This window comes from Zeus faber (genome assembly GCF_960531495.2).
Source record: "Zeus faber genome assembly, chromosome: 1".
Classification (NCBI taxonomy): Eukaryota; Metazoa; Chordata; class Actinopteri; order Zeiformes; family Zeidae; genus Zeus; species Zeus faber.
This window is the reverse complement of record NC_137193.1, coordinates 10,465,578-10,484,124: the sequence shown is the minus strand read 5'-3', so window position 1 is coordinate 10,484,124 and position 18,547 is coordinate 10,465,578. Positions and strand designations below refer to the sequence as shown.

Sequence of the window (18,547 nt, the reverse complement as noted above, 5' to 3'; positions counted from 1 at the left end):
GAAATGAGTGACACACAAGCCCCACCACCCCACCCGCGGTGGGCGACCCCAGTGGCGCACCAACCCGCCGAGCACGGGGCTAGGACCCGACCCCCGCAATCCGCACCCCTCGCCCCCGACATGGGCCCAACACCCGCAACTTCGCGCCAAACCGACAGACGGACGCCAGCTGCAGGCACCACCAAGGGGCCCACCCCCCGACCCCCGAAGACCGGCCGGCTCAACCTAGAGACAAGGGTGGATGCCAACCCCCAGCCCCCCCCTATCCCCATCGAAGGGCCCGTGACCCCCCCGTGGCCGCAGCGCCCCGGTGAGACCCGAGGGACCCCCACATGCCCCAAAACACCCCCGCATTTGCCCCAACTTAGCAAGACGCCAGTATGAATTGATGGAGTTTTGTCAGTGATAGAAGTAGCCACATATTTCATGAAATGAATCAACCTTGTTGTTGGATATTGCCAATAGTTTTTCCATTGAGATGTATTCTGCTCATAAATGTAACCATTGGGATGTGTGGCGAGATTATCGATGTTTTTTCCAATTGATTAACAGCTGTTTTTCCTCGGCAATTGTTAAGGCGATCAAAATGGGTCGCGGGGTCGACGGGGGGGGCGGTCCCCGAGGGGACACACAGTCGGGGGGACTGGAACGAGGGGGCCCCAGGAGGGTTGACGGCGTCTTGGTGATGGCGGTCCACAGTGTCTGGATCGGTGGGCGGCGCCAGACGGCATGAAGGTAGTCGTCTCTGGTACCGAGGGAGCAGTGGGAGGAAAAACACCACGAAACATTTGATTTGTTTTTTCGTTCCTTCCATTTTGAAATATGCGGCCCGTTGTCGGCCCCTGGCGGCGGGAGGCGGCGACTACGGCCGGAAGTGACGCACCACAGAGGCGAGCGTGCTCTTCCGGCGGGAAGACGCGCTGGGGGCGGTTTGAATGGCCGCGTGGTTTTGCTCCGGAGACGCTGTTTTCGCCGGACCGAAGCGGAGCGGGACGGAGCCCGCGGCGGGAGCCGGACTCCTTCACCCTGCGACCCGTCCAGCCGCGGGTGGACGGCTGCTTGTGGCCCGGGGGCCCCTTCCCTTTGTCCCCGGTGAGCGCCGCTCCGCTGCTCGGGCTCATCGTCCGTGGTCGACGCGTTCAGCTGGTTTGTTGTTTTCTCTCTTTGCTGCTGCTGCACAAATAAAGGTCATTATCTCAATTATTAGTATTATTATTATTCGTATTATTATTATTATTATTATTAATAATAATAATAATAATAATAATAATAATAATAATATTTTTATTAGTAGTCTAAGTAGTTTAAGTGTTATTAGTAGCAGTGTTATATATTTTTATTAGAATACATATTATTATTATTATTATTATTATTATTAATACAAATAAGTATATTTATTTGTAGTAGTCTAAGGAGTATAAATTATTATTATTAGTACTATTTTTTTTATTAGAATACGTATTATCAATAACAATGATAATACATATGTATTAGTAGTAGTAGTTTCAGTACTATAATTATTATATATTTTTTATTACAATGCGTATTTTTATTAACAATAATATATATTTATTTGTGGTAGTCTTAGTAGTAGTAAGTACAGTATATATATATTTTAGAGTCCATAGTATTTTTATTACTACTACTAGTACACATAAGAAGGGTTGTTTTAAAGTAAAGATGTACATGTATGAGGTTTGGCATTCCTTTCGATTTTGAAATGCAGTTATTATGCACTTTAACAGGCTGTTCTCTAAATATGTCCTCAAATTAACATTTATTGCGATTAAAAAAAAATTTAACACGACAACATACTAACGTCTGGGTTAAATGCACTTTGTAAGGATATATTCTTTGAAACGTCACACAAGTCTTTCTTCACTATGCACATGGGCGTCACAGCAGGTCCTTGAAAAACAAAAAGCCCTAAAATGTCTTACGTTCCAGTTCTTTTCCTCATAACAGTTATTAGGCTTTAGGGGTCATTAAGGCGTCTCAATTTGAACGTTTGATTTCTTAATTTCAACATAAACAAATTCTGTCTGAGCTTATTTATCCATATATTTATTTTTGTCAAAATGTATCAAATCAAGCCTGAAGCTCACAGTCCAGGGGCCATTTGTCCCAAAAAACACTTTGTAAAATGTGTTATTATATTAATTAATAGTAATCTTAATAGGGTCTCAGGGTCTGAAGTATTGGATTTAACTGGGATGCCTGCAGTGACCCCCTCCCTCCCTCCCTCCTCCCCGTCCAGGTGATGTCCTCGTCGCTGCCTCAGAAAGGCCTGGCCGGTCTGTCCCAGATGACCCAGCAGCAGCCGCCGCCCCACCTCCTGCCCGGCTCCGGTCCAGGTCTGGGTTCGGGCCCGGGCCCCGGCCAGCCGGCCGGGCCCCCGCAGGGGGCCCTGAGAGAAATTTCCCCCGTGTTCCTGTGCCGCATCGGCCAAGAGACCGTCCAGGACATCGTCACCCGAACCATGGAGATCTTCCAGATCACACGGGCCACACAGGTAGGACGCCCTCCGAATCCATCGCCCAAAAACTGGAATTTATTATTGTATTTACTTATTTCAATGCATTTTGCTTGTTTGTATTTTTTATTACTACTATTTGCTTGACTTCTATTAATGTAGAGCACCGGCTTGAATCAGAATGGGAGTCAGAATGGGTTTATTTTGCGGTGCCGGGTGCATTTACATGTACTTGTAATTTGTTATGGTGAGGTTTGGTGCATTTGAACAGACGATGAGCATAAAAAAACAAGCAAAAAAAACCAAAACTTAAAGGAGTAATAAACAACTTTTTTGCTTTTTCATTTCATTGTGAAGTTAATGTTGATTGCACAGTGTAATGGCTATAGAATAATGACACCATCTGTGTTTAGATTGGTTCCCTATAAGCCTCCATATCACTATGCAATTCTCCTTGGCACGGGGTACCAGGGCGGCCGGAACGAAATTCAAATAGAATTTGAATATTAAAATAAAAATTAAAAACACAAGGGAGTGTGTACAAGGGAGCGTGCGTTTTTGACTAAAATGTCCAGTAATTCCACTGATGTGGCGATGAGTGGGAAGCGAACCCGACCATCACCAAGGGAATGTACCCCATTGCAGAGGATCCCAACCAGTTTGGCATTTGCCGCGGAACCGTGAAAACACGGGCGGGATTTTATCATATTTGAGTTTTTATTGCTTTTTTTGGGGAAAAGATCACTTTGATCGCAGCTGCGGAACCCATGCGTAAAGCACCGCCCCAACCTGTACCGAATTTGAGCATTACAATTTTTAATAGATTTGAATATTAAAAATAATAAAGCACACAGATTCTAATGTGATTATTGAGGAATGTCTGTAGCCCTACCGGGTACGAGCTCCCGGGAAAATGCTGGATTTATAGTCGTGCGTCAGAGGAAGTGCATCAACCGATGTGCAACCATGAGCGGAAATTGTGGAGTGATCGGCTACACGTAGATCATAAACCCTTGAATATAAAAATTACTCATTGAAGTTGGTTGGTGTATTGTGTATATAAAGCGTATAGTACATAGTGCTCTTTTTCAAGAAAAACGGCCAATCTTGCCCGTTCCAATATGGCGGTGGCGTTGACGTCTCGCAGCAGCGGGTGGATCAGTCAATGCGGCGTCGATATTATGTCTAGATTGCGCGACCAAAATTAATAGTTAATAAATAAACGTTTTAAGACTTTTGTTTTCGGCCCATTTTCAAAGATTTTAACGAAATGAAAATAATGAAAAATAAATACATTTGGAAGTGAGTTTTTTTTTTTTCCTTGGTCCAAAGCGAGCGAACATACCTGGCAAAATACTGTCTCCACACTCGTATATTCCAACTGAAATCATTCAAGATTAAATGTCAGGGTTTTTTTTTTTTGGTTTTTTTTGTTTTTATACAAATGTAATTAAATGAATTGCCTCCTAAATGTGTATTTACCGTGTTCCTGTAAACACCCATTTTGTGGAGGATTGGGTTCTACTACTGAATTTGTAGCACGGCTCAAATATGGCTCCAGGCTAAAACAAATATTTATCCTATATACATTTAAAATTTAAAAACGATTGGTTGAAAATGAGCTGAGGTTCAAAATATATAAATGGAAATATCTTAATCTGAAGCGCTTTCTACACCAGCTGTGTTGTTTGTTGATGCAACGCCGGGGATGAAGACGTTCTTATCTCATTTCAAGGTTTCATCTTTGTCTTAGCATTAGTTGTGAACCTCAGAATGGCGTTGAGTTGTTTACTGCGATTTGATCAGGATATTCTCACCTGGTCGTCAGGCCGGAGCCCCTAAGCGAGGCGCACACCCAGAGAAACGTAGAAAACGTGGAAAATGAAACCCGGGGCGGCGTGGAAGTGCAGCTTGACGGCCACATTTGGCAGATTGGGTTGTTATTTGTGCGTCATTTCCGTCTTAACTGGAACTGCTCCATAACCCCGTGTCTCATGTCAGCGCTCCCTGCGCGCTGAATTAAAGGGCGGTTTCCGTGCCGTTTCCAAAGCTTTTTGGCTGCTCCCTCTTGCCCTCCCGTCCACGCACGCCGTCTCCTCCGACCTGCGGTGAGCGCAGGAACATCCTGCTTGTGTTTTGGTCGCAGCTCCCTAACGGCGTGACGCAGAGCCAGGCCATGTACCAGGACCGCTTTGGGAAGCTGCAGGAGCATCTGCGGCAGCTGGCGCTGCTCTTCCGCAAGCTCCGCCTCCTCTACGAGCGCTGCGTGGAGATGACCTCCGACCTGCAGGAGGAACCCGCCGAGGTCAGGGAAACGCCCAGATTCCAAGATACTGTTTCGTGTGCCGTGTTAAAGTGTTTGAAAACGACAGTATATGAAAAGTACCAGGATGTCATACGACGTCCGCTGGATGTTGTAGTACGTAAACACTGCAAACCAGGCTGGTGAGCGTATCCCACAATGCATTGCAAGGACAAGCCTTAAATGATTGCAATTACAATGACACTGCAAGTTCACTTCACTTCCATAAAGTATTTAAGTATTTCACTCCAAAAAAAACATGGTGAAACGTCAATGACATGTTTTTTTCTTGTGAATGAAAAGTGTCGAGCTCCAAATTGGGCCGATTTTCTAATACTTTTGATATGGAAGTCCAGGTCTAAATAAGAGAATCTGGGCAAATTCATATTTTACATTTAAGTGTAAAATATGAATTTGAAAAATTATTATTTTGGACTTGTAATAGAATATGAAAGGAACTGTTACGCAACAATGCGTGAATATCTGGGGAAAAAAAACCATTGATCTGTTTACTCACGTTAAAGGAAATATTCCAGGATACTGCTTCATACACCGTGTGAGGGTTCAGCACCTCCCAAAACCGTGGCACACATCTGACAGCGTGTGATCACCAGGGATGAGCAACAAAATATTAAATACCATACTTATGGAGACGCGGCACGCCGCGCCGGCGAGCCTGTCCCACAATGCATTGCGAGGACAACATGATAGACTCCAAAAAAGAAAAAAGATCCATATCCTTATCAATCATTTAGTTTTTCTCCAAAATGTCAAGCTCCAAATCTGGACGATTGCACTGTTTGCACTTTTAATGTGGAAGTCTCTGTCTAAACGAGAGAAACGAGCGTCAAATTTAAAATATGAAAAGAACTAGCAATTGTTATGGTTGTAATCATTTTAAGAATGTGAAGGAGCTAATGATACACAGGTTAGAGATGTCGGTCAAAGTTTCTATTCCGTGTTGTCATCGACCCCCAACATGATGAAGGGAAGGGGAGCGTACGACAACGTATTCATAGCCAAAAAAAATCCATGTTTTAACTGAAGTACTCACATGTAGTACCTGATACTCGAGCCTTTCATGTAACGACGACAAGAGAGGAGCTGGATCCACGAAAGCACTTCTGCTGATTTGATCTACATGTTATTAGTCTCTCTCCTTCTTTTATCCTCTCGCTCGCTCGCTCTCTCGCTCGCTCTCCTTCTACTCGGCAGGAAGTTCTAAAATCACCTTTCTTCCCCTTCCTGTCTTACCTCTTCTTCTTCACGTTTCTCACTTTCACTTATCTCGCCGCCGACGTCTATTCTTCTTTTACCCTCCTGAATTAATAGGATCTGTTTTAGGGGAGGGGGCTCTTTCTCTCCTCTCTAAGCCTCTTACTGTGGGGGACTATATAGATATAGATATAGATATATAGATATATCTATATAGATATATCGATATATCTATATAGATATATCGATATATCTATATAGATATATCTATATAGATATATCTATATATATCTATATAGATATATCTATATATATCTATATAGATATATATCTATATATATTATTATTATTATTATTTTTATTTTTTTTTCTCCAGCTGGTTCCGTACATGGGTGAGGAGGCGGCTCCGGTCCGGGTGGAGCCGTGCAGTCCGGCTGTCGACCAGGAACGACGGGAGGTGCTGGAGGTGCGTCGCTTTACTACTACTACTACCTACTATGACCTACTACTAGCTACTACTATTACCTACTATGACCTATTACCACCTACTACTACAACCTACTACCACCTACTACTAGCTACTACTATTACCTACTATGACCTACTACTACCTACTATGACCTACTACTACAACCGAGCTACAGAAAAGATGCTGCGTCCCAATTTTCGTGCTTCCTGTGTTGAAGAGTGGTTTGAACCATGACCTCAAAGCGTCTGCCACGTTGGATATTGGGGAACGTGAGGGAGCGATACAAGCCTGACGTTCAGCCTTGGAGCTCTAACGGCACCGCTATTACCAAAACCCAAACCCCAGAAGATTGATCCAAGCACCGTCACGAGCGGAGATTCTCAGCCGGGAAGTGTCAAACCCTGCAGACAGGGGAGAGGGGAGCTGGGCTGGCTGCTTCCATCCGCAGCCTTGCCCTGCGCAAGTTCCTGCACGCACCCCTAGATGGCGGCGGCGGCGGCGCTGCAGAAGGCCCAGGTGTCCTCTTTGCATAATAGCAGAAATGTGGAATCACAGCGCCATTTGCAGCGTAATTAAATGTTCTATCACAAGCTGCTCATTGTTCCTGGGAACAATGGGGCCCGGCAGCAGCCGCTGCTCCTGGCGGGACGCGAAGCCTCCGCCCGCCAAACGGTGGGAAGGTTCTGGCAGCAAACATGGCCCGCTCTGGCACAGGTGGCCGTTGGAGTTTGCGCCGTGTTATTTAACGCCGCCGTCGGATTAAAAACATTTGGTTGTTTTTTTTTTTCGTTTTTTTCTCCCCCCCGTTCTGGTCGCCGTACCTTCCGCTCACGGTGCCGCTCTCTCTCTCTCCTCTCGCCGTGATCTCCCTGCAGAAAGTTCGCCAGAAGAACCAGGAGATGAAGGTTCTGATGGACCAGATGAGGAACCTCCTGTGGGACGTCAACGCCATGCTGACCCTCCGGAAATGACGCCGCCGCCGCCACTCCACGCACGCGGCGAGCGGCTGAGGCGGCGGGGGAACCGAGTCGGGCGAGTTTCTCCTTTTTATGGGCGAGGTTCATTGTTGTTTGACCTTCAAGTGAACATTCGCGCCTCAGCACCGAACCCCGGGGGGGGGGGGCGACGTCGGCTGCAGCGCAACGTGAGACCTGAGCAGAGGTGTTTGAAAACCAGCCCCACGGAGACTCGTGTGCTCCCCTTTCATTTCTTTTGTTTTTATTATTATTATTATTTTTTAAGGTTTTTAACCCAGGCTGGCTCCAATCATTTAGAACTGTTCACAACACGGCCTTTTACCTACCACTCTGCGGTCCAGTGGGGCAAATGTTAAAGGCTTGTTTGGGGGGGGGCGTTATTTTTATTCCTTTTTTTTTTTTTTTTTTTTTGGGCTTTGTTTTGTTTTTGACGATTGCTGCGCCGCGTCCATCGTCGGCCAAAGCAGCTGGCCAGTAGGAAGCGACGCAACTTCCTGTTTCTAGTCTCTGATGTTGGAGGGCCCCCCCCCCCCCGAAAAAAGGCTGATGAAAGGCGTCTGACGGGGGTTGTGAGCTTTGAGGCTTTTAAGTTTGAACGTTCGCACCAAAGCACCGTGAGAGGTCGACATGGAAGAGCTTGGTTCTAAATGATGGGAAGCAGCATTTGAATGAAGCCTGGGTTGAAGCTCTCCTCTAAGCTTCCATCCACACATACACATACCGCGCACCACAAAGTCTGAACAGCGGGTTTTCTTGTTTTGTTTTGTTTTTTTTGTTTCTTTTGCGAGGCAGCTGACTGTTGGGAGTGTCGTACTTTGTGGACGTCCCATTTCCTCCACGCGTGTCGTTTTCCCCCCGCTTCGCTTGTGTGGTTTGTTTTCCGGCGTCTGAGACCGGGCGGAACCGAATGTACGGGCGGACGACCCTTCCAGGGGAGAAAAAAAACACAACGGAACTCAGAAGTCTCCACCACAGGAACCACTGCTCGTCTGCTCTTTCTGTGTGTTTGGACTGGACCCTTGGCAGCTACGATTCTCAGGTGTGTGTGTGTGTGTGTGTGTGTGTGTGTGTGTGTGTGTGTGTGTGTGTGTGTGTGTGTGTGTGTGTGTGTGTGTGTGTGTGTGTGTGTGTGTGTGTGTGTGTGTGTGTGTGTGTGTGTCACATTAGTGACTCTTTGTGGCTCGAGACTCTTTGCCGCCAGATTTATTTTTGTAAACCGTGGGTCTTTTTTTTTTTTTTTTTTAATCTTGTTTTGTACAAAATGAATAAACGTTTCCAAGGACATTCTGTGGAGTGTGTATGTTGAACGGCCTCTGAATCACGTGGGACCTCTCTCGTCTAACTGCAGTTTGAACTGTTCCGTTAAAAGTCCTGGATTTGAATACAACTATCCCGTGGGGAACAACTGCAATTACACCAATGCCATTATTTGCATTTATAAATGTTTTATTAGTTGTTGTCGTTTTTTTTTTGTTTTTTTTACAGTTAACAGGTCGGTTTCCTTGACGACCGTTCCGTCACAGAAACGTCCTGGGGTCGTCCCCTGCGGAGGAGATTCTTCCCTCCTCCTCCGTATCACGGCCTCGACGTTCACTGCGTTTGACCGCCGTGTACCTTTTTCTCCCCCCCCCCCCGACCAAAGAAAGAGTTCCCGTCCTTATCTGAAGACCCGCGGAGACATGTCCTTATCTCCCCCCCAAAAGAAAGCATTGTTCATTTTCACTTCTCTCTGCAGGACAGTTCCACCAGGGTCTGTCTGTTGATTGCGCTGGAAGTCTGAACGGCTTCAAAAGCGCCTCGTCCCCACCACGCACGGGTGGCGGGCCTCCGCCTCCTCCCCCTCCCTTCGGGCCTCTCCGACTTCCGTCCGTACGACGGAGCTCGCCGGCCGGTACCTTCCCGCGTCCCCCGGCTCCCGGCGTCCTCACGCCCGCTCCAGGTCCTTGTACCGCTTGCGCAGGACGGACACCTGGTCCTTGAAAAGCACGGGGTCCAGGCGGAACTGCGAGTGAACCAGCGGCATGTAGCCGAACCAGCTGGCGAAGGCGTTGACGCACTCCTGCCGCTGGTTGAAGTGCTCCGGGTTGGCCCAGGGGGCGCTCTTGGTCCCCTGCGGAGAAATGAGGAAATGAGCGGAGCGGCGGGGCCATCTCTAACCTGACCGGGGTTTTTAATAGGACTTGTTATGCAAGAGGCTGAAGACGTTTCGATTGCTTGGGAGGAAAAACTAGGACGTTTTTCGGGCGCGTACCTGCGGGTTGGGCAGCTCCTTGTACTGCTTCCTCTGGGCCACCTTGACCGGCGGCAGGTGAGTGACGGCGGAGACCAGGAAGTTCATGAGGATGTCCTCGCAGTTGGAGGTGCGGTCCACCAGGGCGCGCAGCGAGGGCGGCAGGTAGTGGGAGAACAGATGGTGGTAGTACCTGGTGGGCGAGGTTAATATTCATGTTTTTGTATTGTGCGGGAGGCTTTTCGGAGAACCATGCCTGACGAGCTGGCCCTAATTCAGCTTTTTTTTTTTTTTTTAATTGCGGCGTACGAGCGTAAAGCCGGGTTGAACATCCAACATTTATCAAATTATTTTTTTTACATTTCTGTAACTGCTCAGATCCATTTCCAGTGTATTATCCAATAATAACCTTTATTTGTGTCGTACCTCTTTCAATAAATTTTACAATTCATAGTCTCTAGCGCCTGTGTAATCAGAGTATAATAAAAAGGCATCAAGCTGCAGGCTACGGATAGGGAAAACAGAACAACTGCATTAAAAGCCACATTTTCGTTTGATTAAAAACCTTTATAGAGCAGTCCCCTCAGATGTCTTATAATGAACACCATGTGTCATTCTATGCAAGAGGAAAGCCAAAATATGCCCTCATTCCGTTTTACTTTGTTTATATTCCTTCATTATTTTTCTACTTTCATGTGGCAAAACGACATTGAATTCAACTGAAAGGGATTGAACTGAATCAAAAACATTAAAGGGGCCCAGGATGTACGCCAGTTTACCAGAGGATCTGGTGATTGTGTTCATGTCGAGAAACATGCAGATAATATAATTTATGTAAATGACATGTATCTGGGGCAGGTTAACGGTTTGTAGTGCACCCCTCTACAATACATATCCTATGACATATGATATGATATGAGGGTTTGAACATTTTGTGCAACTTGACTGTTTCATTTCACTTATCTTAGACAGTTTCCAACCAGAACCCCGAATCTATTTGCTGCTTTTTATTAAAAGTGTTTTACCCTCGAGTACTGTAAGCCACAGCGCTGGAGAACAAGGACACAATATTGTGTTTAAAATAAACGGGGGGGAAAAATAAATCAAACCAAATTGCACCGCGTTGTGATGAAACTAGCTTGCCCCGTTAAACCGTTGACACACAAGCATGTGCATGTTTTTGGAGGTTATGCAGATGAGCTACACTGCCCGGGGCCCTTGGATTAAACAAATAGGCCAAAGCAAAAGCCGGTGACCTGCGCGGAAATATTACATGTTACATTACATGTTTTGGCTGTAATCGCTGGCTAAACGTCATTCTATAAATTCTATTCCAAAAAGTATTCAGCAAAATATTCTTACTGTATGAAATAATGGAATTATTCTGCATTCATTTGATCTGATTGACTTTTATTATGTATATTTTATTGCAAGTTTTATTTGCCATTCATTTCAACACCTTTCTTTTTATGAAATCATTTTGTTTTAAATGATGTACGTTTCAAGGTAAGTAGCCATTTTCTAGCACATTATCATCTACTGTATTTCAACACCCTTAAATAAATTCTCTGCAATAATCAAACCTGTATTATTTACATTTTTTCACTTTTTCTATTGTCAATTTCAAATAAATAATTTGTTAATTATCCATTTGTTGTTAATCTACTCGGGCCGTGTTGCTCATCTGCATCACCTCAAAAATTTTATTATTTACGTTCATTTAAATTGTATTTATCGTTTTGTTGTACGTCATCATATATTTCGACACTCTTCCTTTAGTTGCATGAAATTCTTTGACCTGCGACTTTTTAATTTTACTTGAAGTAACCACCTGCATTTTATTTCGCTTTTTTTTATTTTTATTTTGCACGTTATCATATATTCGACACTTTAATTTTATGAAATAATTTGAGCTGAAAGAATTGAACGCGCAAATTGGGCTTCCTAGCCTTCGTGTGTGCGTGCGTGCGGGGTGTGGTGACCCGTACCGGTGGTAGAAGGCGGCCCCGGTCAGCACCATGGAGTAGTCGTTGGTCCACTTGGAGGTGTAGCCCCACGCCCGCCGCAGTGCGTCCCAGAAGTGGCTTCGCGGCGGGAAGCCCACCAGCCGCTCCGGGAAGCTGCGCCACACCAGGAAGGCAAAGTTCACCTGGAGGCGGAGAAGAGGAGGTGATGGAGGATTGGGTGGAGGGGGGAGGGGGGAGGGGGTTGGTTCCAGACTGAATCCCATCTACAGTGTTTGACCAGGGACATTTTCATACGGGGAAGTTGTCCTGGTGAAGATTTGTGCGTTGCTGAAAAAAATAATTAGTAGTGTGGAAAAAATGAAACAACAAAAAATACAATTTATAGCTAAATATTCAAGGAAAACAGCCAAAAAAACCCAAAAATAATCAAATAACCAATGAAAAATATCCAAGTATACAGAATACAGCAAAAAGAGCGATTTTATGCACAGGATAAGTTAAGTGGCAGTGTGGGTGCTAGTATGTTTATGGAAATTAAATATCAATAGAAATATGGGTACTGCACAAATCAATACATATCAATACAAAATATGAATAAAACAAACTTCTCTGAAATGCAAAATGAAACTAATGCTTGCGCTCCTCAGAGAGGTAAGGTGGCACAAAACCCTCTAGTAAGTTAGGGATCAATTTGTAAAAAAAATAACGTTACTATTACTGCTATTAATATACAATATAATTATATATATATCATAAACTATGTTACTATTGTTTATTGTTTATCTAAAGCTCCATTCTTACATTATTTTAGGTTTTTTGTCCTCGGTTCATTGAGTAAGGTGTGTTGTTTATCACTGAATTGTGCTTGTTTATTTTTTAGCTAATTTTCATTGTGTACTGTTCATGGTTTATTATGTTTGTTCTGTGGACAATATCAAAAAGTCTTTTTTTTTTTTTTTTTTTTTTCTTTCCTTGAACAGCATCTTCATTTATTCCGTTTTACATTTAAAAACCCTCCGGGAATGAATGTCTGTTTTATTCCACTTTTTACCTTAAATCTGATTTTTGTTTGAATATTTTACCCCTGTAGGAACCGGCACCGACTCGATTTTGTTTTGTGCAATTTTAAAATGTGCAACAGAAAAGCTTTGAAAGCAGAATTTGAATTTCAGATTAAATGTGTTTTTTTTCTCTTTAATCCCCCCCCCCCCCCCCCCGCTCCCATCGCAGGTTTGTGCTTATTGATTTCAGGGTACACACACACACACACACACACACACACACACACACACACACACCTCACTGGTCAGCAGCACCGTGTCCTCGTCCAGACTCAACACTGCCTCCGTCTCTATGGCAACGTGAGGTAGGAACCGACTGGTGGTCTGGAGGAGAGAAAATGAGAAAGATGGGGTAAGAAAAAATAAAATTAAAGTGGTCAGTGCCGTAGATCCTCTTTCATCCGAAAAGCCCATGGAAACGGAACTGAAATATTTCATCAAAAACATGAATGAAAATACAGGAAAACTGCCCCCAAATGGATGAAAAATGGTTGATATATACAGTATAAATGAATATTATTTCAAGAAACAACCACGTGAATAATAATGTTATGGTAGATAATATAAATGAATACAAATTGTGTAAATAATAATTCATAATAATATATTTAACCGTCTGACATTGATAGTATTATTACAATATATACATTACTGTATATTATTATATTTAGGGTTAGCGTTAAAGTTATGTTTACTCATAGCGACTCTCGGTCTTCCCCACAACAGATTTACTTCAAACGCCAAGTGAGTTTGGATTACAACCGACCGAGCAAGCGGACGCCCGTGGTGTTTTAGGGGAAGACAAATGGAGACGGATGGAGGGAGCGACAGGAAGACGAGGAGGAACACAGCGGGAGGACCTGACTGACAGACGGCTGAGACACTGTACCCGGCGACAGGAGAGACAGGGAAGACGGACAAATAAAGCCCCGGAGCCGGGGGAAAAGAAATGGCGGAGTGTTGGAAGACGCACAAACAGTGTGTGTGTGTGTGTGTGTGTGTGTGTTGTGTACCTTCCTCCTGCCGTCGGTCACAGTGAGGGGTACAGGCATGGGCGGCCATTTGCTGCGGTGGGGGGGCGGCTTCTCGCTGTTCCACAGAATAATTATCTGTCGGGTAGACGGGGGAGGGAGAGGGAACGTCACACGGACCACACTGCTGCACAGGTGCTGTTATTCAAAGGGTTTTGGAATTCAAGCATTTCCTCCCGTGGGAAAAGTCAGCGACACGCCGCAAAGAGGTAGGCGTGCCGGGAGGGAGGAGGGAGGGGGGAAAAGTGTGCGCGTGCTGGTTTTCCTCTTCGGTTCTCGTGCAGACAGACGCAAAACCACACATACATAGGAACATACACGGTGAAAAATACTTTCAAGGTCAAATATTCATTCAGGGTCATGCATGCATTCAAAGTCATCCGTACATACAGTACATAGTGAAAAATACATTCACGGCCATGCACAAAGTCAATTACAAATATAAATTCAAGGCCCTGCATACATTCAAGGTCATACATACAGTACATAGTGAAAAATACTTTCACGGCCACGCATAAACTCAAGTACATTCATACATTCAAGGTCATGCATATGTTCAAGGTCATACAAAAATACATACAGTACACAGTGAAAATACTTTCAGGGCCATGCATAAACTCAAGTTCAAATATAAATTCAAGCTCAGGCATACATACAGACGTACATAAAAATACTTTCCTAAATTCAACGTCATGCATACATTCAAGGTCATGCATACATACTGTATGTACATTCATGTACAGTTAACTCTGCTGTACCTGTGAGCAGTACTTGGACTTGGAGACAACCTGAAGCAGCTTCATGATCGGCTGGGACTGGGAGATCAGTGGGGAGACGGCGTGGATGACGGCCGTGAACTCCTGACCTGGACTCACCCCTGAGGAGGGACACCACGATACAGAGATCGAGATCGTCATGTTGGCAAGAGGAGAGCTCCACCACAACACAAGGATATAGAAGGAGACGCTTCACGTCAACGTTGATATCACTGAAAGCTAAGTCGAACACTTGTGGAGTCCGTGCCTTCACAGGTCAGAGCTGTTTTGGTGGCACAAGGGGGACATACACAATATGAGTGGTTATGAGTGGTGGTTTTAATGATGTGGCTAATTGATGTGTGTATATATATATATATATATATATATATATATATATATATATATTGTAATCGCAATTTCTTTGCAGTCCCTTGGGTGCTGCATGTGGTCCTCAAGCCACAGGTTGGTCACCACTCAGGTACAACACAGAGCTTTAAAGGTGCAGCGTGTAGAATTTAGGGAACAGACTTGGCAGAAATGGAATACAATATTCACAAGTATGTTTTAATTAGTGTATAATCCCTTTCAAATAAGAATCATTGTGTTGGCTTTACCTTAGAATGAGCCGTTCTGATAATAATATTAATAATAATAATAATAATAATAATATTAATAATAATAATAATAATAATAATAGCTTTATTTATATAGCACCTTTAAAAACAGAGTTTTTCAAAGTGCTTTGACAGAAATAGAAGCAGACAGTTCAGATCTTGAAAAGGAAAAGCAACATTAATAAACAGGAATACATGTATTCATTAAATCGTAAAAGCGAGACAAATAAAAGTAGATACAATATGATAATAAGAAAATAGAAATAAAAGGAAAAAATACAAATAGATAAATAACAAGCAAAAGATAAAACAGATAAAGAAAGGGGGCGACATCACATAAAAGCAGATCTATAAAAATGTGTTTTGAGGAGTGACTTAAAAGAAGTCACTGACTCTGCTGAATCTCCTCAGGCAGGTCCTTCCAGGTCGAGGGGCCCTGATAGAAAAGCTCAGCTTTAAGTCCAGACTTTGGAGCAGCCAGAAGGGCCCCGCCCGCCTGAGGATCCGATATATGGGGGGTCATATGGGGTCAACATATCTGTTATGGAGCTTGGAGTCAGACCCAGACGTGCTTTAAAAGTGATCAGTAAAATCTTAAAATGGATTCTGAAGCCAACAGGAGCCGACGGAGAGAAGCCAGGATGGGGGTGACGTGACGTCGCCTTTTGGAAGCGGTAAGAAGCCGAGCTGCTGCCTCCTCAACGAGCTGGAGGCCAGAGAGTGACTTTTGGTTGATGCCAGAAAGGAGGGAGTTACAGTCGTCCGATCGCGAGAAAATGAGGGCGTGGATTACTTCTTCCAGGTGGCTGCGTGGTAGCACTGCTTTGGTTCTTGAAACGGTTCTACATAGGGAGCGGGTCCCCTTCCATGCAGGGCCGCCATGATTTGCACCGCCATGTTTCTACAGAAGCCCTAAAAGGGACAAACCAAACACTGGCCCTAGAGAGGGCCTTTCGCCTTCATTGCCGCCTCACCGCTAAACTCCACACGACACGCGGCACCTTTAAGCGAACGCGGCTCTGGGCGCCGGCGCCGCCGCCGCCGCGACGTCGGCCTGACCGAAAGAGAGCTCTTTTCATTTCCTCACCCAGACTCAGGTAGTAGAAGGGGAAGTGCGCCAGGTGGGTGGAGTACTCGGGCAGCACCAGCAGACCCCCCGGCAGAGAGTTCCACATGTACCTGTTCCTCGAAATGTGCGAGAACACCCGGTCCTTTATGATCTGGGGGGAGGAGGTAGAGGGATGGGGGGAGAGGGAGAGAGAGAGAGAGAGAGAGAGAGATGAACCCGACTGGTTTGCCTCGACACGTACCTGTGGAGTCAACGGGGCGCTAAATGACTGGTAATCCGGCGCCGAACCTGTTTTCTTTCTCTCTTTTATTCCGTCTAAGCTGATGATCGTCCCTGCGCTTTAGCGGAGGAGCCGCTGGAGCGATGCCAGTCCACACACACACACACACACACACACACACACACACACACACACACACACACACGGAAAAACACACCGCTCTGCCGCCTTTGAAGCTCGGTGTCATTTCAATTCCATTTGGCTTGACGAGGCGTCGTCGCCGACCAAAGCAGAATACGTTTTTGTGTTTTCCCCGAAATGCGTTTGACCTCGCGCCGAGGCTTTTGCTGTCTAAATAATAGAAAAAGATTAAAAAGAAAAAAGAATAAACAAAAAAAAAACAAAAAAAACCTTGAACCACGAAAGGAGCAGAGCACGGACGAGGAGGACCATTAAGCGTGGAACAGTTAAAACAAACAAAACAAAAAAAAGCGATGAACATTTGTCGCCGCTCACAGCAGCTGCTTGGCCATTATGGCACGAGACGACCGTTTCAGGGGCTTTGTTTCCGAGACATTATTATTATTATTATTGTAATTATTATGAATCGTTTTCTGGTCTTGTAAAAACTCCACACAGGATGGGGTTGAGGGTCCTCTGGGTGAGCTGCATTCCTGCAACTTTAAAATGTTGCCAAATGGAGCCATCCATGCACGGACGGCGCGCATTGGGGCCGCGGAAAGCGTTTATACGATTAAGGTGTTTCAGTTCAATGTAAAGTGTTTTGTCTCCACCTGAGAGGATTTGAGAGGATTTTTATCGTTGGATGTGACGTAGTCAAACCTCCCACACCTGCCTGCGCTGTCGTTCGGGCGATGACGGTGGAGCCGGGACCGACAGCCCCGATCGCACGTTCTCTAACGCCGCTCGACGTCTTGTCAAGGAAGTTATAGCTGTCAATATTTTGTCGGGGACGACCCCTCGGGAACCTCCTGACCGACTCCCGGGAAGGTCCCCGACCCCCACGTTGGGAAACCGCTGTCATAGACCACAAACTGACCCCCGACGCTGGAAACGCTGCAGTTCCTGCGTTTCACCAGGAGGTGGAGGGATTGAGCATCGGTGCCATTCGTCCGTCTGTCCGTCCACGGTGCAGCCTGCAGACTTACTGACCTCAGGCTGACTGCACAGCTGTCTCCCAGGGGACGGGGGATGAGGGGAAAGGGGATGAGGGTCCCCGCCCCCCCACACGCCATACGTACATAAGCGGCTTATCACCCACCACCAGAACCTTCCCCCTTTATCTCTGGTCAGAGCCCTCCGGTACAGTCAGCGCACCGGGCTTTTAATTTGAAACATCAAGGGTGGCAAAAGCCGAACCCGTTCGCAAGGGGGAACTTTATTATTATTTTTTTTAGTTTGTTGTTGTTCCCCCTACACATTTCACGTCGGGCTGGAAGCGCTCCCAAAGGGAAGCCGCCGCCGCCGCCGCCGCCTTTCATGTTCCCTCTTGAATCACCTTCCGGGCTTGAGGGAAGTCTCAGAGGAGCGTTGGCTGTAATTATAACACATCCAACCCCTCCCTTCAACTCACTTTCTTTGAACGTAAGAAAGCGGGTTTTGAAGCCGGCGGGGAAGAAGAGACGGCGGCGGGCAAACGCCGGTGATTAAAAAAAACGAGACGGGGACACCGGGACCACCGACCTCAGGGAAGCTGCGGATACGGCCTTTCTTTTTTTTTTTTTTTTTTCCCCCGGCTGCGATTCTCCTTTCTCTCCGAAAACCCGGTGACGAGAACAATACCCAGTCCTTCTAGAAGCCTGGAGCCAGGACGGGCCCCAAGAGATCAGCGGCGACCTCGAGTCGCTCTCCATAGCCGCCCGCGCCGTGAAAAAGGCTCCAAATTCCACTTCAAACATGTGACCACGGTAATAGGCTCTTGTTTTAAAAGATCTAAATTGCAGGGCGGCACATCTCTCACCCCCTGGGTTCCGGAGCCGCAGAGAGAGGAGAGCTCAATCCCCTTCCACGCGTCGCTGGACTTTCACCGTCGCGTCGGGAAACGCTTTATCGGTCTCGCGAGTCGGAGATCGACCGAGCGCCTCCCGGGCCATTTCAAAGGTTTGTCGGCGACGGACGAATCGCCGGCGAGTCTCGCGTC

The 18,547-nt window shown here is 45.8% G+C and overlaps 2 protein-coding genes across 2 annotated transcripts in view; one reads left to right on the top strand and one right to left on the bottom strand.

Moving 5' to 3' along the window:
- The first annotated feature begins 953 nt into the window (after positions 1-953).
- Positions 954-7,658, top strand: LOC307230892 (mediator of RNA polymerase II transcription subunit 30). The gene is made up of 5 exons (XM_080001376.1): positions 954-1,146; positions 2,258-2,512; positions 4,620-4,778; positions 6,367-6,456; positions 7,335-7,658. The coding sequence occupies exons 2-5, from the start codon at positions 2,261-2,263 to the stop codon at positions 7,428-7,430; spliced, it is 597 nt and encodes a 198-aa protein (XP_079857502.1). The 5' UTR covers positions 954-1,146; positions 2,258-2,260; the 3' UTR covers positions 7,431-7,658.
- A 1,437-nt stretch (positions 7,659-9,095) lies between these two features.
- The window catches only part of ext1c (exostoses (multiple) 1c), an 89,215-nt gene continuing 79,763 nt past the window's right edge, over positions 9,096-18,547 (bottom strand). Inside the window, exons 5-11 of the mRNA XM_080006294.1 lie at positions 16,185-16,317; positions 14,484-14,602; positions 13,708-13,803; positions 12,932-13,018; positions 11,655-11,815; positions 9,688-9,859; positions 9,096-9,546 (exon numbers count right to left, since the gene is read on the bottom strand). Coding sequence (XP_079862420.1) covers positions 9,361-9,546; positions 9,688-9,859; positions 11,655-11,815; positions 12,932-13,018; positions 13,708-13,803; positions 14,484-14,602; positions 16,185-16,317 — 954 coding nt within the window. The 3' untranslated portion in view covers positions 9,096-9,360. The remainder of the gene's footprint in view (positions 9,547-9,687; positions 9,860-11,654; positions 11,816-12,931; positions 13,019-13,707; positions 13,804-14,483; positions 14,603-16,184; positions 16,318-18,547) is intronic.

Coding starts and splice junctions, on each gene's coding strand:
- LOC307230892 (XM_080001376.1), top strand. CDS start 2,261: ATGTCCTCGTCGCTGCCTCAGAAAGGCCTGGCCGGTCTGTCCCAGATG. Junction 4,779..6,366: donor TGCAGGAGGAACCCGCCGAG/GTCAGGGAAACG, acceptor TTTTTTCTCCAG/CTGGTTCCGTACATGGGTGA. Junction 6,457..7,334: donor AACGACGGGAGGTGCTGGAG/GTGCGTCGCTTT, acceptor ATCTCCCTGCAG/AAAGTTCGCCAGAAGAACCA.